Source organism: Myotis yumanensis, unplaced genomic scaffold (genome assembly GCF_028538775.1).
Source record: "Myotis yumanensis isolate MYYU_CA2020_CCGP unplaced genomic scaffold, mMyoYum1.0.hap1 SCAF_9, whole genome shotgun sequence".
NCBI lineage: Eukaryota > Metazoa > Chordata > Mammalia > Chiroptera > Vespertilionidae > Myotis > Myotis yumanensis.
Genome location: NW_027223760.1, coordinates 5,364,480 through 5,385,134, shown reverse-complemented (window position 1 = coordinate 5,385,134; position 20,655 = coordinate 5,364,480). Strand labels below are relative to the sequence as shown.

General features: G+C 42.5%; 1 protein-coding gene across 3 annotated transcripts; it reads right to left on the bottom strand.

Moving 5' to 3' along the window:
- Positions 1-5,694: 5,694 nt before the first annotated feature.
- On the bottom strand, positions 5,695-19,900 carry LOC139016089 (GTPase IMAP family member 4-like). Of its 3 annotated transcripts, XM_070423700.1 has the most exons (4): positions 19,799-19,900; positions 16,516-16,646; positions 11,320-11,391; positions 5,695-7,483 (listed from the first exon to the last, which is right to left on the bottom strand). In XM_070423700.1, exons 2-4 carry the CDS (start codon positions 16,559-16,561, stop codon positions 6,555-6,557), a joined length of 1,047 nt encoding a protein of 348 aa, XP_070279801.1. In that variant the 5' UTR covers positions 16,562-16,646; positions 19,799-19,900; the 3' UTR covers positions 5,695-6,554. The 3 variants fall into 3 exon arrangements, with proteins under 3 accessions (XP_070279801.1, XP_070279802.1, XP_070279803.1); XM_070423701.1 differs by lacking the exon at positions 16,516-16,646; XM_070423702.1 differs by lacking the exons at positions 16,516-16,646; positions 19,799-19,900 and adding an exon at positions 16,349-16,479.
- Positions 19,901-20,655: the final 755 nt, after the last annotated feature.

Sequence of the window (20,655 nt, the reverse complement as noted above, 5' to 3'; positions counted from 1 at the left end):
TTTTTTATTGCAGCTCTATTACTCTTTATTTCTTCTTGATTCTTACATAAGTTTTTGATTTTTTCACCAATCTGGTTTATGAACTGTATGGCCCTTATTATAAATTCTTTTTCTAACATATTGCATGCCTCTGCTTCACTTAGCTGCTTTTCTGGTGATTTTTCCTTTTCTTTCCTTTGGGGGTTCTTTGTCTCTCCTTTTTTGCTCTCAATGAAGGTTCCTAGGTGTTGAGTCATGCAGGGGCTGCCTCTTTGGTGGCAGTGGCTCCCTGGGTGGTGGCTGCTCCTTAGGCAGTAATGGCAGCAGTTGCTCCTCTGTTGGTGGCAGCTCCTCTGGTGGGCGCTGTTCATAGCAGTGGTGGCTCCTCTGGCAGGCAGGGGCAGACTTCTTATGCAGGTGCTGCCCTCAGACAAGGGTGGGCTGCTTGTGTGGCTGCTGCTCCTCGGATGGGGGTGACCTGTGTACAAAGATGCTTCTCTTCGGACAGGGGGAGGCACTTGCACAGCTGCTGCTCCTCGGATGGGGGTCAGCTGCTCACATGGCTGTTGCTCCTCGGAAGTGTGCAGACTGTGTGCCGCTGCTGCTCCTCAGACAGGGGCTGGTTACATGGGGCTCCTGGGTCATGGGTGGGTTGCTTGTGCAGCTGGTACTCCTTGGACAAGGGTCGGCTCTTCGTGCATCTGTTGCTCCTCAGATGGGAGTTGGCAGCTCATGTGGCTACTGTTCCTCAGATGGGTGTGAGCTGAATGCGGCTGCTGCTCCTCAGATGGAGGCTGGGTACATGGGGCTGCCACTCTTCAGATGTGGACAGGCTGCTCACGTGGCTGTTGCTCCTCGGACAGGGGTGGGGTGCTCGTGCAGCAGCTGCTCTTTCAACTCGGGTAGACTGCTCGCAAGGCTGCTGCTCCTCAGATGGGTGTGGGCTGCATGCAAGCCTGCTTATCCTCAGATAGGAGCTGGGTCACTCAAACAGATGCCGTTCCTTGGATGTGAGACAGACCACATGAAGCTGCCGCTCCTCAGCCTGGGGTGGGCTTTCCCAGGGCTGCTGCTCCTCAGATGGGTGCAGGCTGCTCACGTGACCTCCACTCCCATGGTCACAGTGCCCTGGGCTAAAGAGTTGGGCTGGTCAGAGGGGAGCGTGCTTCAGAACACACAGGAGCCTGCGATGGGAGTAGCTGGAGTCTCAGTGACCATGGGACCGCAGCCAAGAAAGCAGGTCCCTGGTGGGGGTGACTTTAGAGTTCTGGGTGTTATCTGAAGGCACCCTGGGAGCAGGTAAGGCTGGGCTACCAGTCACAGCAGCTCTCCCCTTCAAAAAGGTGAGGCCTCTGCTGAAGAGCCGGATCCTCTGGAACTGTTTGCAATGATAGCAGAGGCTGCCTGGTTAGGAGAGCCTGGTCGCCAGCCCCTGAAGGTCCTGTGGGATCTAACTGTGCCACACACACACACACCACCACCACCACCACCACCACCACATCCACACACTCCTCTTATGCTCTCTCACTCACTCACGCTCTCTTCTTCACTGCCGCCTTCTTCCTGCCTCTGTAGTTGTGTCTGCAGTGTTATTGACCCGTTCATGGATGGAGTCTCTTCTCTGGGTGTCTGGTTATGTGGCTGTATCTCTACCACATTGACCAAACAGGACAAAATGCAATTTGGCAAGACATGACACAAAGGGAACAAAACATAAATGTACTCATGACACTGATAACCCCAATATAAGTGACCACCAGAGAAAATAGAATTAAGGGAGAGAAAAGGGAGCACAAATGATATTGAAGAGAGAAAAAATGGTATGAGAGATAAGAAAAAAAAGGAAAAGGAAGAAAAAAGAAAAAATATATATATGGGGAGGAAACACCAGAGAACCAACAGATAAACAAAACATACAAATACCAAATACCCAGTAAAGTGGGTGGGGCAGAATCTTATATACAGAAACTAAGGTTAAAAATTGGATGAACATGGGGAGGACCTCAGTTCAGTACAGAGGATGTAGAAAGAGGATGAGTAGATAAGAAGAAAGAGTAAGAGAAGGAAAATAATAATAATAAATTTTAAAAATAGGATAAAAAATTAGAATGATGAAAAAATAATGCAAAAATAAAGAAACAAGCAAAAAGAGAAGATAAAGGAAAAAAGATAACAAAATAATAATATAGTAAAATAAAATGAAAAAGTAAAGTGTCATTCCTTTCTGCCGATTATAATTCCACTCTTCTGTACTGTCTGCAGCTTCTCAGTTTCCTGTTGCTGGGACTGAAGGTCTTTCTTTAGGCCAGTCCCTGTGGGCTCCCATGGACCATTCAGATTTTTTTTTTTTTTGGTGTCTTTTGTGCCACTCAAGGTGTAGACTGGGTGTGGCTGTATTGGTTGCCTGGAGACTGCAGGGTGGAGCTATCTCCTCAGGAGAAAATGCCTGCCTAGGTCCTGCAAGTCAGGTATGACTCCTCGCCAGACTCACAGCCATCTCTCCCCAACCCCTCCACTCCCCAGCCTCTCCCTAGACTCCATAAGTATGCACCTCCACCTGCACCCCAGCCACGGGTGAGTGTCTGTGTTTGAAAGGACCTATGAACTAGGTTCAGTGAACAAAAGCAAAGGCCAGAAAGAGGGGAAAGAGCTGCACCACTGTGATCCCTTCTCCTGCTGGCATGGCGTGGCCTGAGCAGCTGTCCCAGCTGCCCCCTCTGGGCTCAGACTTTCATGGCTGTGGACCCTGATCTAGAATCCCCTGCCACTAGCAATCTGCAGACCATGTTTCCACAGTCAGATGCTATGCTATGCCTGTCCCAAGGGACATGGCCTCGGTGCCGTGTGGTTTCCCTCTGACCCCCTGGGCTTGGAGGTCTCACAGTTCTCTCCAGCCCAGATCCCTGATTTTACTGTTCTCCAGGTGTCCCTTGACCTTCCCAACTGCTAATTGTGTCACCAGCTGTGTCTATTTTGCAAATTCGGGGTGGATGTTATTTGATTTAGTTGCTCGTTCTATCTGCTCCAGGACAAGGCTCAGGACACATCCGTCTATTCCGCCACCATTTTGTCTCTCATTTTTTGTTGTTGTTGTTCACTTTTTAAAAATATTTTTTAATCTCCTGGTAGCCTCAGACCAAAGAAGTGTCCAGGGTCTCTTGATCTTTGGGAATCCCTGCTTGCCAAACCTCATAAACTATGCAGCACTTCAAAAATGCCTCACAGGCCTTTCTGGAAGCCGCTGCCATGAGAGAGCCAGTCCTGGGTGCCGAGGACCAGCCGCTGCTGCTGCTGCTTCCTTGTCCACCTAGGAGCAGCAGCCCCAGTACTCGCTCCCAAAGCCGGCCCACTGCATCCCCTACTGGGCTGCAAGGCCACCTCCACCACACAGTGGACCCTGAGTGTGCCTGTGAGTAGCCGCAGCCTGCTAGGAGCCCTGTCCCCGGGCATGCCTCCCCAGTAGCTCCCAGCCACACCTGCCGCCGCAGCACGCACCTTGCTTTCACTGAGGTCATAGCACCCAGGCTGTTGCTGGCCCATGTCACCAACTAGAATGAAGGTGTTTCATAGGAAAGCACTAGTGCTGTGCACAGGCTATGCGCTGCTGCTTGTGCTCACCATGCTCAACCTCCTGGACTACAAGTGGCACAAGGAGACACTACCTCAGATAAATTTCTTATCTCTGCTTCATTTATCGCCTCTTCTAGAAAATTCTCTTGTTCTTTCATTTGGGGATTGTTTCTTTGTCACCTCATTTGGCTGTCTGTTTGCATTCTGGACTATGGATTAGTTAGATCCTCTATGCCCCTCAATCTCTAGTGCAGGACAGTGTCAAACACTGTTTCTAACTAATTAGATCAGTCAAAGACTCAAAGCCTCCAGGAACCACCTCTGCCTACAGATGATAGGATTCAAACTTGAATGGCCCCAAGAAATTGTCCTCAGGTGTGGTGAGAATGTTTTCCAACAGAGTGGGACAGATGCTTCTGCCTGGAGGCTAATTGCTATTTTTGGTCTCTTAAGTGGCCTCAGGGCAAGGTGTTTTCCAATAGAGTGCCTCAACTGTCTTTCCCCCAGGCAAGGCAAATGTCTGTGTCAGAAAGATGTCCTCTGCTGTGTGAGGGAATGACTCGGCACAGAAAACTGGGGATGTCTGACATCTGAGCTATAACCCCCAAATCACCAATCCTGGCTTCAGTTCATACAGTTCCAGCCCACTCTGCCCTCCCTCTACCAGAGCACAAGGTGGGTGGCTCCACAGAAAATTCTGTGCAATGGCCATTTAAAATGGTGCCTGAATTTTCAGCCATCACTCCCTAGCAGACAGCAACCCCACTGCTTTTCACAGCCAGATGCAATGTGTGTACCCTCTCAGTTGTAGTGCTCTTTTCTGGAGAGACCAGCTTGGGATTTAGATCCCCAAGTTCCCATTGGAAACCCCCACAGCTGAGATATCTTTCTGGAACTTCAGTTGCTGTCTGTGGGTGCTTGGCCAGCCCTTTCAAGCCTACATCCCTCATACCAGTCTTTATGTGGTCTCCACTTTCAGTCCTCAGCTGTGAGGGTTTTCTCCTGTGAGTCTTCCATAAATAATTCAGGAAGTTTTCCTATATTTTAGTTGTAATTCCAGTTTGTTCCTGGGAGCATGTCCGTGAAAAATCCATGTACTCTGCCTCCATTTTTGTTCCCTTGATCATTATTCAGTCTTTATTAGTCTCAGGCTATTGACTCCAGAGTTCGAGGAGAGGTTTTCCAACAGGGTGGGACAATTGCTTGCCCACCACCCCTCCACCCCCAAGGAAAAAGCTGCCTGAATGGTAAATATCTACCTGAGAAACATGTCCTCTGCAGTATGAAAGAAAGATTCAGCACAGGAAACTAGGGCAGCTGCCTTCTGAGCTCTTATCCCAGAACCCCCAAACCTGGATTCTGCTCACAAGGCTCTAGTCCACTCAGCCCTCCCTCTGCCAGAGCCCAAGGTGAGTGGCTTCACATGAAATTTTGTATGTTGGTGCTTTAATAGGATACCTGAATTTCCTGCTGTCTTTCCCTGGCAGACAGAAACCCCACTGCTTTACACAAACAGTTGTCATGTGGGCACCTTTCTCAGTTCTGGTGCTGTGGGTGGGGGCCCAGCTTGGAATTTAGACTCCAGAGTTCTCAGCTGAGGAACCCTCACAGCTGAGGTATCTTCAGTTGCAGTCTGTTGGAGCCAAGCCAGCCTTCTCATGACTTCACACTTTCTACCAGGCTCAATGGGGTCTCCACTTTCCACCCTTGGTTATCAACATCGTCTCCAGCTAGTCATCATTTGATTATTCAGGATGGTATTTCTGTATTTTAGTTGTAATTCCAGTCTGGTCATGGGAGAGTGTCAGTGTAGTTTCTACTTACTGCTGCCATTTTGGAACCTAAAGGGTTTTATTATTATTTTTTATGAGAAAGCACACAAGGTTTTCAGAAACCTCCATTACACATAATTTCTTTCAGGAAATAATGAATGAATCCAAGGAGAATGTGGTCTTTGTTGAAAAGAGGGGTTAAGAACATGGTTCAAACTTTCAGGAGAAATCAGAAAGGTCTTAGGGGTAGACCAAGCCGAACTTCAAAATCATCTTGATCTTTTACCAAAAAGTGAAATTTATCCCAGTGTTTTTACAAGAAGTATTAGTGGTATTTTCCAAGATAAAAGAAATTCCACTTTTGCACAAATACTAGAGAATAGAAAAGTTTTATTATAGTAACAATGAGCAAACAATTGTAATGGGTGGGGGAAACCGTGTGGGAATGAAGCACCTCGCAGTAAGTAATCAAGGTGAGGAGTGATGGCAATGTGGTGGCCACAGTGAGTTTCACAAGAAAAGGACAGAACTAGTTATTCAGTGAAGTGGTTACATATATGTTGCTCAAAGACTATCCACTGAAACATCTGCATATACTGAACATTGTTCTCTTAACTGTTGAATCTCTGTCTTTTACTCTTTATGACATTTCACTTAGTTGAGTTCTAAGAAATCTGTTTTTCAGAGAATGCTTGGTTCTTCAGTGGGAAGGTAATAAGGAACAATTTCAGTCTTTCCATAAGAAATTAATTCAACAAATTTATGGTCATTTAGAAAGAATTCTATAAGCATCTCTAGCTATCCATTACCTAGTAAAAATAATTGATTTATCTAACAACATAGGTAAAATGATCATTGTCATTCCAAGGTTAAAATGTGAAGTAGAAGCCACAGGTGGAGATTATGTAACAATCTAGGAAGATTCTAGAGGAGAAACGGTTACTAGGGATAAATACAGAAAGCTTGGAGTCACCGTCTTTTGGTCTCATGCATTCCCCTTCTCTGTTTCTGAGAAAGAGCTCAGTAGATAGGGATTATCCATACTTTCTGCTTTGGAGTTTTACAGATTGAGAATGTGTCTCTTCTTATAGAATAAATGAAATATCTACTAATTGACAACAAAAAACTTTACTACAGTCCTGAGAGCTTGAGAGATAGAAATAGATTTTTGGGGAATGAGATATGTGGGGAAGGAACACTTGAAAATATGCAGGAGACATAGACAGATTTTCATTAAGCTTTACCTTCCTTGAACAGAAATGAGAATAAAAAGGAAGCAACATTTAATGCTGCCAAGATTATGTCAAGCATCCCTTTCTGACTCTCAACTTCACTTCTGGCATTTTGTTGCCTTAAAACATAGTGACTCTCCCTTTCTGCCAATTCCCTCACCATTTCTACCTTGCTCTTTTCTTGCTCCAGTTTATCCTCCAGCTTTCTGATTTTTTCTTCATACTCCTTTTTTAACTGCCTCTTCTCTCTCTCCAACTCTTCTCTGAGCTGTTCTTGTATCATTTGAATTTGTTTCTGAATCTCCGCCTCAGCCCTTTGGTACATATTATTAGTATAGCATCCTCCCTGGTTCTCCATCACCATGCACTGGACCAATTCCAGCAGCTGTGCCCTCTGAGCCTCCTGCTCAGCCCCTGTCGCCTTATTGTTGAACTCACAGTGACGACCCCTGAACTGCTTCACCAGATCTTTAATGACTTTTGGAGCTTCCTCTAAGTAATCACAGAACTCCATGCCATCTAGGTCATCTTTCCGGGTGAATAAGAGAATCATGTATCTCCTCGCTTGGGATCCAAACATTGACAGTATCTTCTCCACAGCCTTATTCTCTTCTTCAGTGTACCGGCCCAGCGGGACCACCAGGAGCACAGCGTGAGGGCCAGGGGAAGTCAGGAGGATGCAATTAGCAATCTCCCTTTGTGTGTCAGCATCCGGTACCTCAGTGTCAAAAATGCCAGGTGTATCCACAACAACTATTTCTCTCCCATTCCACATGGTTCTCTCTTTCTGACAGGACTTGGTGATAGATTTTGGTGCAATGCTGGATTTAAATGCTTTCTTCCCAAGGATGCTATTTCCTGTGGCACTTTTTCCTGCTCCAGTCTTACCCACTAAGACAAGTCGCAGTTCTGAATCTTGATTTCCAAGACCTGGGACATCAGGAAACAAAAACCACAGTATTAGGATTGACTTCCAACATTTCCCACTGCCAGTGCCCCGCACTGTTGGGAGCCATTATAAATCACATATACATCTCCAGCTTACAACAATAGGTTTCTGGCTCCTCCAAGCCAACTCCCGATTTGGCCTGGAGTTAAAAGTTAACCTTGCGATTTAGCCTGGAGTTAAAAGATAACATACCCTCACCCTAAGCACAAAGCAAGCTACATCTCCGCTGATAAGCTGCGACATTCCAAAGCCTGTTACATCCTTAACGACTTCCTTTGCCCACCCCCTTCCTCTAGAAACAACATAAATACCACCCGCTGTAAAAAATAAAACTGAGGCTTGATCAGAACTTTGTCTTGCCTCCATTTCTTCGCGTCTCCTATCAACTCATTCCTTTGCAAGATTTGGTGCGGTATACCCACGAAGCGTGCCCTGCAGGTCGGGGCACCGCACACTGGTTTTTCTCTATTGCCCACTAGTGTCCTGTCACTGAGCCATCTCTGAACTCACAGGAGGTCTGTGGAACAACTGGGCCTCACATCCCTACTGCAAGACTTGGAGAATGCCAAGAACTTCTCAGGAGTCCCTTGGGCTCCTCTCTCTGACCTGTGGAAGCTAAATAACTATGGAAGCAGGCCCAAAATGGTTCAAGAGAGAACTCTGAGTTACTCCTGGTAGCTGATATTCATAAGCTAATGTAGGAAGTAACACAAAATCTGACCTTGGGTCATCACAGTGGAAAATCCCCTTCCCCCAAATGATATCCAAAATGGACTTTTATTCTTCCCATTAAGAAGTTAGATAGGTGGTTGATTCAAGCCATCCCACCCTGAAAGGGAGTAAAGGGCACATGAGCAGAAAGGCAAAGTGTTCCTTCATATTTCAATGTATGCATCCAGCTTTTCAGGGATTCTGAACCACAGGAGAACAAAATGCCTTACTTTTAATTTATTACCAAAATGTAGAAATCTAACGAAGTTTTTCTATCTTACGTTAGTGTATAGAAGACTTCTATCAGAAAGTAGTGACAGTTCTCTGAAATTATTCTAAAATCCCTTGATACATAAATAATAGTATTAACAACTCATATAGAGTAGCAGTAGTGGAGTTACACTTCATTAGTTTCACTTGGTCTACTTCCTAGGACACCTGGAACTTAATAACAGAACAGCATAGCTATCACCTGATATTTTAAAGATCACTCTGTCTTAAGTTAAACACCAAATCATCTATATAGGTCTTTATCCCTCTTCCCAGTCAGTATTTCTCTGCATATCTCTTCCATGTGTCTATAAAGTTGAAGCCTTAAGGATTTGTTCAGCACAGACCAGGACCATAGAAATCAACTGACAAGCACATCTGAGAGCCTGTTTCTACCTGAAGAAAGACCCTGTCAGCACAGCCCTTGAGTAAGACTGACTCTTACAGGAGGAAACCTGGATTATAATGATCTGTCTCTGCTTTGAGTCAATGCATACATCACCACACTGACAATATTGCTGACATGATTGTAAACTCCATTTTATTTTTCAGAGATATCATCACCATTCACCCAGTTCCTCAGACAAAACTGGGAATCTCCCTGGATTCCTCTCTTTCCCTTACATTCCAAATCTGACCCATTAGCAAGTTCACAAATCTGACCGCTTCTCTCCATTTGAAGACCATCATACCAGCCCAAGCTACCATCACCATCAATGACTCAGCAGTCCCCTAAGTGGTTTCTTTAGTTCTGTTGTACCCTCTTTTTCTATTCTGTACATTGGAATGATTTTTCAAAAATTTCAATCAAACAGAAGAGAGATTTTGCAGAACTCCCCACTCTGGCTTCCAAAAAATAGGTAGTTATTCCCTATCTCCCACACACTTTATGGTGATTCTGTTGCTAATCCAAGGATTAGCAAAACCATTCCTAAGGCAGAGTATCCCACATTTGATAACCAGAATTCTGCAACGAGAGAAGTATATTTCCAGAAGCTGAGAGCAGTGGCTACAAGATGGCTAAGTTGAAGAGAAAATGTGGGATCAGATTATTACTTTTTTAGAACCACATTGAAAGACTCCAACCTAAGGATATCCTGCGGGCATTAATTGGTCATCCAGAGAGAAGTAGGAAAATAATGGAAGATGAAATGAAAAGTCACCAAACGCCAGATCCAACACTGCAACTATTTGCCAATGCTGATAGCATATGGCAGTCTGTGTGATAGACTGCAGACATGGCCATGAATTAATCCCAGGTCTGTGCACAAGCCTCTTTAGCATGTGGATTTGCAGCTCCTCACACAAGGTGCTGAGTCTGTTTCTCCACCCCTTGCATCTGGGTGGGCCCTGTGACTTGGTCTGGGCAATAGGGCAGTAGAAGCATGATGCAAGTACACTCCAAAAGTGCTGATGCCCTGGGGCTTGATATTTGTTGCTCTTCAGAACCCTGCAACTGATTGATGATGAAGGACACAAGGCCCGGTCATCCCTATCACCCTAGCCTGTCCAAGAACCTGCTAACCACCAGACATGGCCATGGGACTATCCATTCAAAAGTATCCAGTTGCTGGATCTTGAGAATATTACCGGTATGCTAAGCGAAATAAGTCAGATGAACAAAGGGTGAGAACTATATGATTTCACTTACATATGGGATATAAAATAGAAAGCAACAAGGGAACAAACAATACAAATAAACAAACAAACTCATAGTCGCAGGCAACAATATGACAGTTACCAGAGGGAGTGAAGGGTGGGAAGAGGTTGAAGTAGGTAAAGGGGGTGAAATATATGGTGACAGAAGGAGACAATGCAATACGCAGATGATATATTATAGAATTGTACACCTGAAACTTATATGATGTTATTAATCAATGTCACCCCAATTAATTTAATCTGAAAAAAAGATTATCCAGCTGTGTACTGAACCACCAGCTTAGCACTGGTGCATAAGCAAGTCTGGCTGAGATGAGCCCAGGTGCCCAGACCCAAAAACTGCCCATCTATCTACCAAATTGATTGGCAAAGAAATGGTTGAGGTTTTAGGGTACTAAGTTGTATTGTGGTGTGGTACCAAACCAGCAAAAAATCAATTGATATAGTTGATTTCTATAGATAAGGAAGTAAAAGGAGAGGTTGTATGAGAAAGTGAGTGAGCGAGTCTGTTTGTTGGTTTCTACCTCCAAATGGATTCTACCTCCAAAACATGCCTCCAGGAGCAGGGAAATTAGGACCTAAATGAATCAATTCCTCACATTCCTCCTTCCAGTTGAAGAGAGGCTGAAGAGAGTGGCAGAGAGACAACCAGAGATGCTACCACTGGCCCTTCTGGTGTGTCCACTAGGAAATAAGAAACCTCATTAGCCTGGGATCAATCATGATACTTTAACCTCTCTTCCTCTTAGAGGTTATGCTGTGTCATGAAGAGACAGTACAGAGATTTGTGAGAAAAGCTGAGTCAATTAAGAGAAAATAAGAAATGGGGTTGGAGCCAAAACCGGTTTGGCTCAGTGGATAGAGCGTCGGCTTGCAGACTGAGAGGTCCCAGGTTCGATTCCGGTCAAGGGCATGTACCTGGGTTGCAGGCACATCCCCAGTGGGAGATGTGCAGGAGGCAGCTGATCGATGTTTCTCTCATCGATGTTTCTAACTCTCTATCTCTCTCCCTTCCTCTCTGTGAAAAATCAATAAAATATATATTTAAAAAAAAAAAAGAAATGGGGTTGGAAATATTTTGTTCTTGCTCAGATGAAGACTGGCAGAGAGGACAGGAGAATCCACTGCCAGGTTCCCTCCATCCCATCTGGCCTGGGAAACCCAAGCACCCTCTCACCATGGCGGGTCCTGGATTCACTGATGTTGAAAGGAGTACTGTCCAATTGAGTTGCCATCATAGTTTGAATTTCTGTAGATAAGAAACAGAACTCATTTTAGGGAAATGGATAGTAACTGCAAACCAAAACCGCATGCAGCCAACAGTTTTTTTCTATTTTCCATAAACTTGCTACTTGATTTCATCTTTCTTGTTTCCCAACACTTCTCCTCAACACCCCAATGTCAGTTTTGTTTTCACTTGTTGCTTCTTCTCTACACAAACATATTTCAAGTGCTTCCTCAGCTCTGCTTCTGGGCACCCTTTTCCCTCCATTGAGTAAATTACTGCTTTGAATGCCATTTGTATGTACTCATAGCCTAGACCCTCCTCAGTATTTTGAACTTTTATATCCCATTCAACTTCCCCATTGGGCAAGTTCATGGGCATCTCAAACAGAACTCGACAAAAATGGAGCCTTTGCCCCAAACTCCAGACCATGTAAATGATTCTGCCCCCATTTTGGTAGATGCTAACACCATTCAGCCAGTGGCAGCTGCAGAACCTTGGGGGTCAGCTTCGTCTCCTCTCTCCTCACTTGCTCGTAAGTCTACCATCAAATCCTATGGATTTTAACTCCAAAACATGTAAAATTATCCATTATTCCCACCTTTACCCTAATCCAAGCCACTTTTATTTGTTTGCCATGCTTACAGACTCCTAACCAATCATTTCATCTTCATCATTTCATCTTCAATCATTTTTCTGCTCTATAATCAAGTGCTTTTTTAAAACTAAATTTTATTTTTTATTTCCTCCAATGCCTCTTCCCCAAACACCATTACAAATTATATATATATATATATATATATATATATATATATATATATACAGCTGTGCTGAGGTCCACTTGCTATTTGCTCTAATTATATTCCCAGGGGTTCCAACAGAACACATCCCACAGTAGGAAGCTGTTTGTCTGTTTTTTACTATACCCTTTTAGGTTCTGAGCTTTGTGATGATAATAGGATCATCTGTGTCTTTCATTTCTCTTATTACCTGGGATAAGCACAGTATTGGACAGAGAGTGGTTCTCAATAAATATTTGTTAATCCAATAAATCAGTCAAATATCTTTCTGATTTTTTGCTTCCTTTCTGATATTTCTGCCCAGCATATATCTGTGAAAAAGTTTATTCTTTTCTTATTCAATGCTTAGAGTCATAAAAAGATGATATTACAGTTTAAATACTTTTTCTCTTTGCTACTTTAAAACATTTGGTAATGGGGAAAGTGTTAAAGGGAGTGATTTAAGAAGAACAAGAAATCGAGAGAAAGGAACATAGGCATAAAGAAAAATGGCCGGAAATGATTACCTATTAATAATGACCTTAAATGTAAATAGATTACATACTCCAACAAAAGACACAGACTATCTTCATGGATAAGAAAACATGAGCCATATATATGCTGTATACAAGATACCCACCTCAGAACAAATGATTCACACAGACAGAAAGTGAGGGATGGGAAAATTTTTTCCATGCAAATGGAAACAGAAAATGCAAGGGTAGCAATATTTATATCTGACCAAATAGATTTCAAATAAAAGGATATAACAAAAGACAAAGAAGGCCACCACATAACACTAATGTTATCAACACAACAAGAGGATATAACCATGGTAAATATCTATGTGCCCAAAGAAGGAGCACCTAAATACATATTTTTAAATCTTCTGGAGGATGTTAAGAGAGAGATTGACAGCAATACAGTCATAGTAGGGGATTTTAACACCCCACTGACATCACTGCTTAAATCTTCCAGACAATCAACAAGGTAAAAGTGACCCTAAAGGAAACACTAGATTAGATTAATTTAATTGATATTTACAAAACATTTCATCCCAAAGTTACAAACATACACTCTTCTCAAGTGAACATGGATTATTCTCAAAGACAGAGACACAAAATAAGTCTCTACAAGTTCAAGAGAATTGAAATCATATTAAGTATCTTCTCAGATCACAATGGCATGAAACTAGAATCAATTACAATAAAAACATTCAAACCCATGGAGGCTAAGCAATGAATGGGTTACCAAATAAATAAAAAAAGAAAGAAAAAACTTCCTGGAAACTATAATGAAAATTAACAAACAACAGCCCAAAATCTATGGAACATCGCAAAAGCAGTCCTGAGTGGGAAGCTCATAGCATTCCAGTCCTACCTCAAAAAACAAGAAAAAGTTCTAATAAAATATTAACACTAAAATAACTAGAAAAAGAACATCAAGAAAATCCCAGAGTAAGCAGAAGGAAGGAATTAATAAATATCAGGGCAGAAATAAATGTCACAGAGACTTAAAAAAAAGTACAAGACATCAGTGAAACCAAGAGCTGGCTCTTGAAAAGATAAACAAGATTGATGAACCTTTTGACAGACTCGTCAAGAAACAAAGAAAGAGGACCTAAGTAAGACAAGTGAGAAATGAAAGAGGTCAAGTAACAACCTACACCATAGAAATACAAATATGAACAACTATATGCCAATAAGCTGAACAACCTGGATGAAATGGAAAAATTCCTAGAAAAATACAATCTTCCAAAACTGAATCAGGAAGAATCAGAAAACCTGAATAGGCCAATAACAACCGATGAAATTAAAGAAGTATTTTTAAAAACTCCCAACTAACAAAATCTCTGCTCCAGATGGCTCCACATGGGAGTTTTACCAAACATTCAAAAAAGAACTAATACCTATCCTTCTCAAATAATTCCAAAAAATCCAAGAGGAAGAAAGACTTCTAACTGCTTTGTATGAGGCCAATATTACCCTCATTCCCAAACCAGATAAAGACACCACAAAGAAATAGAATTATAGGCCAATATCTGTGATGAATATAGATGCTAAAATCCTCAACAAAATATTAACAAATTAGATCCAGCAATATATTTAAAAGATCATATACCATGACCAAGTGGGATTATTCCAGAGATGCAAGACTGGTATAATATTTGCAAATCAATAAATGCAATACATCACTTAAACAAATTGAAAGACAAAAATCACATATCATATCAATAGATGCAGAAAAAGCTTTTGACAAAATCTTACACCCATTTTTGATGACGACTCTCCACAAAATGGGAATACAGGGATCATACCTCAACATGATAAAGGCCACATATAACAAACCTACAGCTAACATCATACTCAATGGGCAAAAACTAAAATCATTTCCCCAAAGAACGAGAACAAAACAGTGATGTCAGCTTTCACCACTCTTATTCAACAACAGAGGCCCAATGCATGAAATTCCTACAAGGGGCTCAGACCTCGCAGCCCTGGCTTCATCTGGAAGGTCATCCAGAACGACATCTGAAGGTCATTTGGTTTTTCAGTCTAATTAGCATATTACTCTTTTATTGTTAACGATAGTACTGGAAGCCTTAGCTACAGCAATCAGACAAGAAGAAAGCAAAAAAAGCATCCGAATTCCAAAGGAGGAAGTAAAACTGTCATTATTCACAAATAAGATGATATTGTACATAGAAAATCCTAAAGACTCCACCAAAATACTACTAGATTTAATAAATGAATTTAGCAATGTAGCAGGATACAAAATTATCAACCAGAAATCCATGGCATTTTTATATAACAATAATGAAATCTCAGAAAGAGAAAATAAACAAACAATCCCATTTACCATTGCAGCAAAAAAAATTAAGATACTTAGGAATAAACTTAACCAAGGAGGTAAAAGACCTGTGCTCACAAAACTACAGCATGCTAATAAAAAGAGATAGAGGAAGATATAAACAAGAGGAGGAATATACCGTGTGCATGGATTGGTAGAATTAACATCATGTCCATACTAACCAAAGCAATCTGTAGATTCCATTTAATCCCTATTAAAATATTAACTAAATAGATATAGAACAAATGCTAAAAATGTTCATATGGAACCAAAAAAAGATTGCTAATGGCTGTAGAAATCTTGAGAAAGAAGATGGTGGGATCACAATTCTGCATATCAAGTTCTACTACAAAACCACTGTAATCCAATCTGCTTTGTACTGGCACAGAACAGGCATATAGATAAATGGAACAGAGCAGAGAACCCAGAAATGGACCAAGCCATTATGCTCAATTAATATTTGACAAAGAAGGCAAGAACACACAATGGAGTCAAGAGAGTCTCATCAATAAATGGTGTTGGAAAAAAATGGACCAAGTACATGCAAAAATGAAGCTATACCACCAATTTACACCATACACATGAATAAACTCGAAATGATCAAAAGACCTAAATGTAAATTGTGAAACCATAAAAATCCTAGTAGAAAATATACAGGCAAAATCTCAGACATCACACATAGCAGAATTTTCACAGATACATGGCCTAGGGTAAGAGGAACAAAGGAAAAATTATCCAAATGAGACTAGAGTAAATTTAAAACCTTCTGTACATCAAAAGAAACACATATCAAAATGAAAAGTGAACCCATATTATGGGAGAACAATATATCTGATGAGGGGTTAATTTCCTAAATATATAAAATACTCAGACAACTCAACAGAAGGAAGACAAAGAACCCCATTAAAAAATGGACAGAAGACCTGTCTAGATATTTCTCCAGAGGACATACAAATGACCAAGAGACATATGTAAAAATGCTCAGCAGTAACTCATTATCAGAGACATGCAAATTAAAATGGCAATGAGTTGTCATCTCACACCTGCCAGAATGGCTAACATTAACAGGTCCGAGTCCTAAACCAGACCCCTACCCCAGGGTACCAGAGCTGGGAAAACAGGTCCTGGTAACTTCAGGCTGTATAAACCAGCCAGGATTGTGGTTGAGTGACATGGAGCTGCTAGAGACCCAGGTATTGCTCTTAAAGGGCCAGTGCACAAACTTACTCAGATTCGATCCCTCAGGCCTCAGACTTTGTTAAAATCTCTGAAAAAAGCAGCAGCTCCTGTCAGCATGCCCCAAACCTTCAATAAAAAGCCTAAGAATCAGCACTAGCACCAGCCTGCCTTACATCACAGCTGGGCCTCGCCTGGGTACTTCACAAGTCCAATACAGATAGCAGCCATCTACAGACTTCTTTGCAGTTCCTCTTGGGTGGCCCCAGAGCCAGTGCACCTGGTGGAAAGCTTCAGACCATTCCAGATTACAACTCTACACATCCATAAGTGACACACTCACGCGGCAGACTCAGTGAGCAACAAAGCCCCACTGAAGCAAGTTCCATTCCCTAGGGGTGTCTCCTGCACAGCTTCTCTTTCACTGTAGTCACAGCTGGTCCTCACATCCAATTGGCCTGGAGGTAAATTCTCCTAGGGAAACCAACAGCAATCAAGGTTCAACTACAAGACTGTGCACACAGCCCACACAGGAGCACACCTAGAGTGCCCAGTTCAGGTGAGTGGGGAAGTTTAGCCACCGGGTCCTACAGGACATCTACTACACAAGGCCACTCTACCAATTACAAGAGACATAGCAGCTCCACACAATACATAGAAATAAATCCAAAATGTAGAGACAAAGAAACATGTCACAAATGAAAGAGATGGAAGCAAGAAAACTACTGAATACAGAGTTCAAAACCATGGTTATAAGGTTACTCAAGGATCTTAATGAGAGCTTCAAGGGACTCAAAGAAACCATCAAAGAGCATTAGTGACACTTTCAAGGACCTCAGTGAGAATGTCAATGAATACATGTCTATTAACAATTGAATCTATAAATCAAAATAAACCAATAAGAAATCTAATAAACAAAATAAACTGATGAATAAAATAGAATCAGAGTCATGGAAACATGAAACAGATGAAGGAATCTCAGAGGGAAGGGAGAAGGTGGGGCAGAAAGAGATTGACCAAAGATCTTACATGCATATATGCATTAACTATAGACACAGACAATAGGGCAGTGAAGACAAGGGGTGGGGTGGGAACCAGGTGTATGGAGACCAATATGGGGAAAAGTGGAACATCTATAATACTCTCAAAAATAAAGATTTAAAAAAAGAAGAAAAGAAGAAAAAGAAAAAGCTACCACATTTGGGGGGGGTGGTAAGACAGCATCTTATAAAATTAAAAATGCAAAGCAGCTATCCCTCTCTAGAAATTTTCTTAATTGAAATAAAAATGTAGATTTGTATGTGAATGCCTTCTTATTATAATATTATTATAATATTCATAATAGCTCACACTGGAAGCACCCAAATGTTCTTCAACTGATGAATGAATAAACAAATCTTGGTATATGCATATTGTTGTGGGTTCAATTGTGCCCCCTAAAAGTATATGTTAGAGTTTTTACACCTGAAACCTCAGAATGTGTTATTTGAAAATAGGTCCTTTGGAGATATACCATAATTTGTTCAGATGGGGTCATACTGGAAAATGAATACAACCAGCTCACTGACTTCTTCACCATCAAAAACAGAAAATCAGGAAATCTTCTTCCTGTGTGGCACCAATACCTATCTCTGTCTCCAGGTAAACTGACCTGGGACCTGTACCCTAATTTATCTTGCCCTGGAAATAGCCATTGCCCCTAATAGTCCTTTGAGGTTCCTCTCACCACTTACACATGGACCACGAGAGACATCATGATCCTTCCTCTCCTTGCTGGCCTAGGAATAGCTACAGGTCTAGGCACTGAGGGACTGGCAATCTCCCTTTCCTGCTATCAGAGCCTATCCAAAGATCTTGCAGATAGCCCAGAGGAAATTTCCCAAAATGTTGTCTCGGTCCAGGACAAGATAGATTCATTGGAAGCAGTTACCCTCCAAAATCAGAGAGGACTTGGTCTTCTCACAACTGAGAAAGGGGGGTTATGCATATTCCTAAACGCCCCCCCCCCCCCCGCTCCTCCGCACCAATGCTCTTCCTGGCACACATCTTTGGCCTGTGCATCCTAAGAGACCTTTCCTTCTTCCTCCAAAACCACATGCATGCAATCACTAATAGACACACAGGGAAAATAATGCTATTCCAGACCTACACTAGATATCATCCCCTCCCTCAATCACTGATTAATTGTGGACATCTCTACACCCCACTTAAGCATGAAAAAGGTACAGAAGTCTGAGACTGGCTTCCCTCATCAACCCCAGCTCACAGAAGAAAAAGAAAAGCTGGAATATTAGACATATTCTGTACCTATCCCCTGTGATAAGTTTCTCCCCTGCACTCAGTATTTTTCCATTGTGCCCCGCTTGGGGCCCCTGCCCTCTCTAGGACTATCCAGTTATTCTCATTTAATGTGTTACAAGAGACAGCTAAGCAGCCAAGAAGAGTAGTTCGAGACCCCACTCCCTGCAACTACCTGAACTGGCATCTGGCTTAACGGTTCGCCTTGACACACGTAAGAGACATATAAATACCAACCCACCCTTCTCTTGCTTACTGACACCACTTTGGTCTCAGCCCTCCTGTTCACAGAAGCAACAATAAATTTATAAATTTTGCTTTTTAATTTCATTCGACCTGGTTCTTCTCAGCATCGACGTAAAAAGAACCACTACTGAATATTGTATAGGAAGCACCCTGATAAATGCTTTGTACTTTACCTTATTTACTCCCCAAAAGTAGCCTGAAAAATGATAATTTTATTTTTCTAACTTTTAAAATAAGGACTTTGATGTGACTCAAAAATACTGAGACACTTATCCACGGTCACAGTGCCAACAGGTATCAGGCAGAGAAGGGGTCCAATTCAAAGTCTGTCTGACTACCACTTCCCTCCTAACCACTGCACACAACAGCCTCTTAGTTCCTTCTCAGGCCCATGGTTCTAAAATCCCACTGAATCAGAGCTAGGTCAAGTGAGGGCAGGGAAGGGAGTTTATATTCTTTCCATAATGGAAGACTGGCAGGAAGCCTGTAACTAAGGAAGTTAAAAGGAGGGTTTCACATACATTGTTCCCCCAGAATAGCCAACCCTCTCCCCGCGACACCCCCTCCTCACCTCGCATGTCACACTATTTGGGTCATAGCTTCTCTCTGCTAAATGATGGAAAGGATTTAGCGAACCACAGTCCAGATTTCCTCTGCCCTTAGTGATGGCTACACTTAGAGTCGCCACACTCCCTGGGATCCTGCTTCTTTTTCAGTAAAAAGAGGGAGTTAGACAGAGTTGTCTCTAAATTGCCTTTGAGCTTTAAAGACCTGCCTTGGAGACACTCATTTCCTATCCATGGAAAAGAAGGGCTTGTTAGGCAGCCGTCAGTGTCTATCACAGCAGCAAATGCATGAAGGTGTGCCAGTCAGCACAAATGTGTCCTGTTCAATATGAGACATGTAGCATTGTGCTAATAAAGCTCCTGACTCCCCTCTCTACCCTCTGCCACTACCCTCTGAAAGCAGCCCTCCATACTGTGTTGCTGGCACAGAACCTGGTCCCTCCATGACCTGCACACTCCCTGAACTTACTGCCCTTATAATTCAGCCACTCAGGGCCGATTCTTAGCCAGACTCACCTTCTTTACAACCAGCTGATGAGCTCTCAGGTTTTCTCCAAAGAATCTCATAGGGTGTGGGCTTTTGCTTTGACTGTGAGGATGAGGTGTTTGCGCCTCTTAACCCGCTGAGTCAGGAAGCACATATTGGGTGGAGCCAGTGGAGGAACTGTTTGCCTTTAAAGAGACAGTAATATTGCCCCTAATTTGGTGGGTGCTTCAGATTTGCCAAATTGAAACCTTTTACTCCTTGTGCCCAATCTCACACCCAAATTTCCAAAGCTCTATTCGGTATTTTGGGTTATAGTGGTGGATCCAAAAGGCCATTATTAAAAGACCTAAATCTTGCCCAGAAAGCCAGGCACAGTGTCCGTCATCTTCCCTGGTGTAGTGGGAAACTGTGGGATCATTCTATAAGAAGAAAGTCGGCTTATGACTTCGTGAATCCTTGGGTGTTCACTGGGGATTGTACAATATTGGCTTTGAGTCTAGTCTTTTAGGAGGATCTCAAGTTACTCATTCAGAAATTAACAGGACTCAAGTACAAAGTCAAAAGAGTCCAAACCACTAAGAGCCAAGGAGAAAAGAGGAAGAGGAGGCCTGGAAAAATGTCTCCAGTGACCACACAGGCTCTTTGGTTTTTTTTATATGGTTCTTGCAAGATTGAAAGCCTGTATGACCTAACAAGTAAATAGGCACCTGGGGTGTGGATGCAACTTTCCCTCCAAACCTTCCTACTTTCTCCCACCCCAGGTCCAGACAGAGTCAATTTATCCTAGATTTACCGGTGGATGGATGCAACAGCCTCTGGAAATTGTTTTCAAGAGAGGCAAGCTGTCAAAACTCTCACCGTTGACATGATAATCTAGATGTCTGTT